Source organism: Nannospalax galili, unplaced genomic scaffold, assembly GCF_000622305.1.
Source record: "Nannospalax galili isolate Female #2095 unplaced genomic scaffold, S.galili_v1.0 scaffold89, whole genome shotgun sequence".
In the NCBI taxonomy this organism is placed as follows: Eukaryota; Metazoa; Chordata; class Mammalia; order Rodentia; family Spalacidae; genus Nannospalax; species Nannospalax galili.
In genome coordinates this window covers 39326-48159 of record NW_008359211.1, presented here as the reverse complement: position 1 = coordinate 48159, position 8834 = coordinate 39326, and the positions used below count along the sequence as shown (strand labels likewise).

Here is an 8834-nt window from a genome sequence, read left to right as displayed (position 1 = left end):
GCAGCAAAGCATAGGGGTCTTCCTGTAGCCCTAACTGGTCTGGAACTCGCTATGTAGACCAGGCTGGCCTCAAATCCACAAAGATCCGCTTGCTTGCCTCTGCCTCCCGAGTGCTGGGACTAAAGGCGTGCGCCACCATGCCCGGCCGTTTTTATTTTATTTTTTTAAATTGATGGTCAGTTTTCACCACTAGAATTTTAAGTGATGGATTTATTAATTATCTTGATTTAATTAATTTTACATTTTATTTAAAAAATCACAGCATCAGTTTGTACCCTGTAGATATTTTAAGACTTTAATTTGTCCATTTACAAGTGAAAAAGAGTAAAATATAAAAATAAATAGGCAATCAAGGTTGATCTTATTGAGGCATTAGCACAAAGACTTGGAAGAGGTGGGGGAGTTAGCCCTATGAGAATTTTTGGACTGTGTTCTGGGAGGAAAGGCTGAGGCTGATAAATGCCCAGTATGTTCCCAGAACTCCAAGGTCAATGGCTGGTGTGGAGAGAGGGGAGATGTTAGTGGCAGCACTTCTAAGATACTGAAAGTGATGGGCAAGGTGGCGCACACTTTTAATCCCAGCACTGGGGAAGCAGAGCTAGGTGGATCTCTGTGAGTTCAATGCCAGATGGTCTACATAGTGAGTTCCAGGCCAGCTGGGGCTACAAGAGACCCTGTCTCAAAAAGAACAACAACAACAAAGGTACTGAAAGCTTTGCTTTTCACTGAGTGTGTTGCAGGTGGAGGTCAGACCTGCAGTGCTAGCTAGCATCAGAGGGGCCTGGTGAGCCTTCTGAGGCCTGGAGAGAGTGGGTGGTGACTGTTCCTGCTTCTCCAGCATGGGCTGTATGACCCAGGCTGGTCATGATCTGGGGCACTTAGAGCTGCTGAAGGCACTGACCTTTAGTTCTTTCACCTGCAGTTATTGTTACCAGTGCCAGAGCCAGGTGCCACCCCGAAGTGGGCACTGTTCTGCCTGCCGTGTGTGTATCCTCCGTCGTGACCACCACTGCCGCCTACTGGGCCGTTGTGTGGGCTTCCAAAACTACCGGCCCTTCCTGTGTCTGCTGCTCCATGCTGCCGGTGTCCTGCTCCACATCTCAGTACTGCTGAGCCCTGCCCTGTCAGTCCTGCTGCGGGCTCACTCAGCTCTCCACACTGTGGCCCTCCTGCTGTTACCCTGGCTCATGCTACTCACAGGTAGGGAGCTTTCTGGGCCTTACTGGAGCCAGAGACCCTTGCATTGGGATGAGGAGTAAGGCTCCCTTTGGATGGGAGGTGGGGCTGTCCAGCTGGTTCTCTCAGCCAATGCTCTGGAGATCCAATCCCAGTGTCATTTAAGGAGAGAGGGCGGTCTGGTGCCTAACTGGGTGTGAAGCACTGTATTTTACATGGTGGTCTAAGACAAGAATAGAGTTCTGGCCTCTAGAACTAGAGACAGGAGACTTGAGAGATGGTTCAGTGTTTAAAGAGTACTGGCTGCTCTTGCAGTGGATCCAGGTTCAGTTCCCAGCACCCACATGGCAGCTAACAACCACCTGTAACTCCAGTTCCAGGGAATTTGACATCATTAAGGCCTCCATCTCCATGGATATTGCACATATGGGTGCATATATATGCAAAACACGTTTGTTTGTTTTTTTTTTTTTGGAGACAGGGTCTCCCTGTAGCTCCAGCTGTCCTGGAACTCACTATGTAGACCAGGCTGGCCTTGAACTCACAGAGCTCCGCCTACCTCTGCCTCCCAAGTGCTGGGATTAAAGGTGTGGGCCACCACGCCCATCCTAGCACTTGTTTTTTTTTAAAAAAAAATTAGAATCAGGCAAGGGCCCCAGGACTTGCTGCAGAGGTGGAAAGGCCAGTGGGTGTCCATGGAGTGTTTGGATCTTGGAGGCTGTTTTAAGGGAGGTGGGCACTGTGAGGGCAGTTGCATGAACACAAGCCCCAAAAGAAACCAAGGTGATTTCATGGGAATGGTAAGAGTTGAGGCCAGGATGACAGGTCAGGACCAGGTGTGGGGGGGGGGCCCTGAATGCTGGTGTGAAAGGACGGTTCTGATTTGATGGGGCAGTGGGGAGTCGGTGAGAATTCCAGGCAGGGGAAGCCACTTCCTTTAGCAATTGGGAGGAGACTTGGAGCAGGAGGCTGATTGAGTTGCTCTTTGAAAGCCCCAATGGATTTCTTGACTCTTTGTCTCTTCTGACCAGAATGCTTTGAGCTTTCTCTCCTGAACCTTTCCTCCTGGCCTTTCCACAGTCCCTCTTAACCTTGTTTTGTAGATTGCAGCCTCCCTGACCACTCAGAGAAATCATCATGCCTCCTCATCCTATCCAAGCCTACCTCTGTCCCAAGTACCCCTGCCCTGCAGCCCAGTGGGAGCCTCTGGAAGCCTGCTGGGGTATTCATGCTGACTTCTTGACCAATTCTCCACTCTCCTTGATGGCCCTGTCTCCTCTGAGGCTGGGTGCTTTAGCTGCTCCTTCCCGCCCTCAGCATAGCTTACCTCAGTGCCCCTGGTCACTGGAGACTTGGGCAGGCTACAGCTCCCAGTCTCTCAGCCCTGAGACCTCTTAGAACCATAAGCATCTGAAAGTGCAACTACTCCATCTTGCCCAGATGGCTTGCTTCATTTTTCCCTCCCTCTCTCCCTCCCTCCCTTCTTCCTTCCTTCCTCTTTTTCTCCTTCCTTCTCTCCCTTTCCCTTCCTATGAAGTCTCACTGTGCAGTATGGGGTTTGCGCAGGGATCTCGGGGCGTCCCCTGTGCACACCTGGAGATGCAGCGGGTCTGGTCGCACACCGCGTCGCTGTCCGCCGCTGGGGTGCTGAAGGTCTCGCGCTAGCGTGGTGCAAGTCCCCTGCGCACACCTGGAAGGCGGCGGGTCCCGGGGCGTCTGCTCCGCGTTCTTCGCCGCTTTCCCGCAGAGACGCTTTCCCGCGTCTCTGTGGGTCTCCACTGCCGGGGCTTGCCCGGCCGGGTTCTGCCCTAATTTCACCTGTGCACTTCCTCAAGATGCGAAATCCACCGGCCGCTGGATCACGCGGGAAGGAGCGGGGCGGCTAAAGCTAGGTGTCCGTGAATCGGCTTACGAAGAAACAGCTTTCTCCGGGGAGACTGGATCGAAGGCAATAAGACACGGGACTCAGCTTAGTCCATGTTACAGCTCTTTATTAAGTGACTCTGCTTGGCTCCAAGTCTCAGTGTCCCAGCTCCAGCTCCTAGTGATCCAGCTCCAATTATTGAGGGAAAACCAGGAAACTTTATACCGTGGGGGTAGTGGTAAAAGCTTTAGCTGATAGGTACTTTGTGGGATACCCTATTTACATATGGAAGTGGGCTCCTGCCAGGCTGCTAGACTGCCAGAAAAATCACACAGGAAAACCTGGCATTTCCAGAGCCGGAGGTCATGTTTCTGTGGCGGCTACTTCAAAACACGAGTCAGGAAGATGCTGGGAAGGTACCCTGATGAAAAGGAGTCTTCTGCATATGAAACCGAGCCCATGGGCTGTCCGGACATGGAGAGACTACTACTTCACAACAGGGGTCCCCAACAGTGTAGCCCCGGCCTTGAACTCATAGTACTCCTCCTCAGCTTCCCAAGTACTGCGAGCACAGTATGCCACCACTCCCCACTTCCATCTCTTGACCTCCTTCTCCATTTTACTTTCGCAACTCTCACATCCACAATGGCTTGTCAGGACCCAGAATGTGTCACCTCCATTGGTCATCCCACTTGGTGCCCCTCCACCCTCAGTCCTATCTGTCTCTCACTCTCCCAGTTGGTAACACCTGCTCTAGGAGCTGCTGGGCCTTGCAGGTTCCAGCTGTTACCTTTCTGTTCTTCCGACCTGTCCTGTCTTCACTATTGCTGTGCAGCTCAGAGCCCTCATTTCCATGTTTCTCTTGCCGTGCTTTAGAACATTCAAGCTCATCTTCCTTCCCCTCCCTATTGAGAGCTGCCAGAGATACTTAGTGCCATGTTCATGGCTGCTGCTTTCAACAGGCCCACAACCTACCTGGTCATTGCGTTTTCCTGAAATCTCGCTCTCCCAATGACTGCTGCTCAAACTTTCTCTACTCCGCCATACCCCAGGGTCCTGCAGAGAGGACATCAGATAGTATATCCCAGATTGTCTGTGGGCCCAGCATGGGAGACACATGCCTGTACTTCCAGTATGTGGGAAACTAAGGTAGGAGCATTGAGCGTTTAAAGCTAACCTGAGTTATATAGGAAGTGCAAGGTGAGCCTGAGCTATGTATATTGAAACAGTAGCAGCAACCGGTCATGTGTTTAACCTTCCCAGCCTGGCTGCCTGCCCCCCAGCTTCTGGAATCTGGCACTCTCTTCCCTGCTGGAGGCCTCTGCCTGCTTTGTCTGTTTCTATGCCCTCACTTCCTTCACTGGCTTTCTTGGGGTTCTCCTAAGAAAGACCTCTTCATCCCCATCTTCTCATTTTGCCTTCTTCCGAAGGATGTGGGCAGTCTCACAGTTGCTTTCCCTCCTTGTTCATTCCTCCACCTGCTCCCCCTGGTTCCTGCCCTCTCTCACAGTGGCACAGGCCAGGCTCTGCTCCCCCTGGCCCCTGCCCTCTCTCACAGTGGCACAGGCCAGGCTCTGCTCCCCTTGGCCCCTGCCCTCTCTCACAGTGGCACAGGCCAGGCTCTGCTTCCCCCTGGCCCCTGCCCTCTCTCACAGTGGCACAGGCCAGGCTCTGCTTCCCCCTGGCCCCTGCCCTCTCTCACAGTGGCACAGGCCAGGCTCTGTCTCCAGGAAAGCCACAGGTCCTTTCCCGCTCTTCTTGCTTTAGGAGCCCTCTCAGGCTCAGAAGCCGCCAGTGCTGCGTTCTGGACATGCTTTGTCCTAGGCCCCACTGACAGCTCAGACTTTGATGTTTCCATCCCTACCTTCCCTTCTGGTTTCCTTTTGTCTGATCTCCAAAGAACTGGTTCTCTGGATTTGGGTGTAGGAGGCCGCTCTTCTAACTCCTAATGTTCTGACATGTCTAGCTGCTCTTGGAGCCCCTCTCCCCTAGTCTCCACTACTCACAGATCTGCTGTGCAGCAGTCTTGAGTTTCCAGACCATAGACAGGAGCCTCTCTCCTGGAAGCAGGCTGTTTGCTCCCAACTTTATCAAAATAGATGAAGTCTGTTTCCTCTATCGTTTTGCACAGTACCCTTCCTGATATGGGTTCTGTGTGTGTGTGTGTGTGTGTGTGTGTGTGTGTGTGTGTGTAGATCAGAAAACAACCTTGGGTGTTGTTCTTCCAGCACCTTCTGTCTTTTGTTTGAGACAGTGTCTGTCCCTGGCCTGGAACTTTGCCAAGTAGGCCAGGCCAGCTGGCATATGAGCTCCAGGGATCTACCTTCAGCTTCCCATCCAGCCATCCCTGGGATTACAGGTGTGCATCACCACATCCAGATTTTTACGTGGGTGCTGGGAATGGAACCCAGGTCCACTGCAAGAGCAGCAAGTGCTCATAACTCCAAGCCATCTCTCCAGCCCCCAATACACAAATTTTTACATGGATTCTAGGGAACCCAACTCAGGGCCTCACACTTGCAAGGCAGGCCATTTACCAAATGAGCCATCTCCCTAAACCAAGCTCCTTTTTATTGATGTAATGTAAGGTGTTAAAACCACTAATTCTGTGGCTTTAGTATATTCCCAGTGTAGTACAACCATTAATATTTTCTAATTTCAGAACATTTTCACCCCAAGGATATGCTATGTATAGTAGGCAGGTCCTCCCATCCCCCCATTCTTCCCTAAATCCTCTAAGCCCTGACAAGACTAATCTTTCTGCCCATGTGTCTGCCTGTTTGGGACATCTCATAGAAAGCACAGTCTACAGCCCGTGCCTGGCGCACACTTTCATGGCATCTGGTGGTCCAAGATGATGTACTTTTCCACTGTGACATAGAGCGCAGGTGTGTTTAAGCAATGAAATGGACAGAATGGAGGAGTGTTTCTCATTTTGATGGGAGGAGGGCAGAAGCTGGGTTTGGGAAGGCCAGGCCAACTGCTACCCCCTAACTCTCTCTGTTTTCTCCCCACAGGCAGAGTTTCTCTGGCCCAGTTCACCTTGGCCTTTGTGATGGACACGTGTGTGGCAGGTGCACTGCTATGCGGAGCTGGGCTGCTTTTTCACGGGATGCTGCTACTGAGAGGCCAGACCACGTGGGAGTGGGCCCGGGGCCAGCACTCCTATGACCTGGGCCTCTGCCACAACCTGCAGGCAGCCCTGGGGCCACGTTGGGCCCTGGTCTGGTTCTGGCCTTTCCTAGCTTCCCCGCTGCCTGGGGATGGGATCACCTTCCAGACCCCAGCTGATGTGGGCCTTGTGACTTCCTGAGTCCAGATAGAGCCAGAACTGAAGAGGGCAGAGAGGAGCAGAAGAGGGAACTGAGAATGCTTTCAGCGTCATGCCTGCAGTGGAGAAGCCCAAACTCCTTCCTTCGACTTGCCCCTGCCCAGTCTGGGTTCTTCTATGTCTAGAGTTAAGACACTGTAACTCAGTCCCTTTGGGCAGAGGAAGGTCTGGCAAGGGGGCTGCTTGGTTGGCCTGCCTGGCTGCCCCTCTGTCAGACTGATAAAGTGCCCACCTAGCTCTTGGCCTCCCTTCATCTTTGCTGGGTTCCCATCCCTCACTTTGTTATTCTGGCTGTTATTCCTGGTTCCCATGATTGTCAGGCCTGGGAGACCACCAAAGGCCTATGCAATTGATGGGCCAGAGCTCTGCCTCCTCTGGCCCTGGCAAGGTGAGGTGGGATACAGGCAAGGAGAATCCAGACATGCTTTAGAGGATCAGCACGTGACAGAAACATTTCTGCAGCAGGGGTTTCAAGGATGCTCTTCTGGCTAACCTGGTCTGTGGGGCCATAGCTTCTTGATCCTGTGAGTGAAAAATGTAAAGTTCTACCAGACAGTGTGGCAGATGGGGTGGAAAATGGAAGAGGCTGGATTTGAACTCAGATCTTTGCAAGGCTCCTTCACTTTTCACACAGCTGAAGGAAGTGAGCAGGAGAAACATCAGGACAAAGCAACTAGCTGTGGTGTGTGCAGTGCCCACGAAGGACAATGCTGGGCAGGTGGCCTGCACCTCTGTGGCTCTTGGGAGCAACTTGTTCAGCACTTCACTACTGTTTTTTTGTTTGCTTTGCTTCTGTTTATTTGTTTATTTTTAGAGAAAGGGTCTCATTTGGTAGTCCAGGATGGCCTGGAACTTACTATGTAACCCAGGCTTGCTTGAATTCACAGCAATCCTACTGCCTCAGCCTTCCAAGTACTGGGATTACAGGTCTGGTAAACCACAACGCCTAGTTTTGAACATCTATATAAATATAGTAAGCATTAAACATGGCAGGCTTGGGGGCTGGAGAGATGGCTCAGCGGTTAAGAACACTGGTTGTTCTTGCAGAACACTATCGTTCGAATCCCAGCACCCACACGGCAGCTAACAACTGTCTATAACTCCAGTTCCAGGGGATCCAACAGCCTCTTCTGTCCTCCGAGGGCATTGCATGACACGGGTGCACTTACCTACATGCAGGCAATACACTCATACACATATAAAAAATAAAAATATTTAAACATGCAGGCTTCACACCAGTTTATCTCCGTTTGCTCTTAGGCTCACTAAAATGATAAAAAATAAAAATGATATAAAATGTATAAAGGGGAAAAAGATAGGAGCCAGCAGTGCCCCAAAGAGCCTGACAGTGTTTTGAAGGATGGAAAGAGGTGGGAGCTGCTTCACTCTCCTAGCAGAGAATTAGAACTTGAATTATGTCTCCCCAAAGGGAGGGGGCCCCATAGGCCAGGTGAATTGTTCTCAGAACCTTGGGGAGACCTAGGAACTTCCCTAGGGCTGTGAAAGGTGAGTGAGGTGAGGCTTTGGGCCAGCCTTGGGTTTGGTGTGGGGAGCTTGGAAAGTTTGTATGAGGGCACTAGCTATGTTCCTCCTCACAGACCTCACCTGTCCTTGTAGCCAAGCAGCAGCCTCTCTGCGATGGGGTGGGGGTGGGATATCCACAGACTGGACCAGAAAAGCTCTGGATCTCAGGGGCACTGGGGAATATGGGAATGAGGGGCTGGGTCAAAAATGGGGCTAAGGAAAAGTCGATAGAAAATGATGAGGATTCTGTGCAGGTAATCATATGCTGCCTCCCAATCCTTGGGAGACAGGGATCTGACAAGCTTTGCCCAAGCCCCTGAGGTCATTGTTTTTGTTTTCAAGTGTGCTCTATTGCTTTGTTTTAAAGACATCAGGCTCTCTGTGTGCCTGGCCCTGGGTTCTGTGTACAGAAGGCGTTGGCAGATCCACCCAGTTTCCTCTTCTGTGTTATTCACCCTATAAAATGTCTAGTTTTCATGTTTTTTGTTTTAAGAGTGAAGAGATGCACTCATCACCTCCTGTTTGGGAAACTTAGCATTGTCTTGAATTCCCTGCTGTGCCCTCCCTGGTTGGGGAGATGCACTGTCTGGTCTTAACCTTCCCTTGCTTTGCTTTAGATTTTGTTAGATATTTTTGTATTGGTTCTGCACACTTGAATTTTATATGAATGGAATCATACCAGGTTTATTATTCTGTGACTTGCCTTTTCACTCAATATTATGTTTCTGAGATGTGTCCCAATTACTGCATGCAATGGTACGTACCCCTTTTCCCTTCTATATGGAGATCTGAATAGACCACAACTAACCTGTTTTCTTCTGGTCACTTTCTCTACCCCCATGTCCTTTGTGAATCACCTAAGAGCCCTAGCTCTTCCTGATCAATCTTAGAATCAGCTTGTCAAGTTTCACCAATAAAAATACCCTTTGAGATCATGAA

The 8834-nt window shown here is 50.9% G+C and overlaps 1 protein-coding gene across 1 annotated transcript in view; it reads left to right on the top strand.

The window, feature by feature from the left end:
- The window catches only part of Zdhhc24 (zinc finger DHHC-type containing 24), a 10103-nt gene extending 1269 nt beyond the window's left edge, over positions 1-8834 (top strand). The window contains exons 2-3 of the mRNA XM_008822851.3: positions 923-1200; positions 6058-8834. Coding sequence (XP_008821073.1) covers positions 923-1200; positions 6058-6353 — 574 coding nt within the window. The 3' untranslated portion in view covers positions 6354-8834. The remainder of the gene's footprint in view (positions 1-922; positions 1201-6057) is intronic.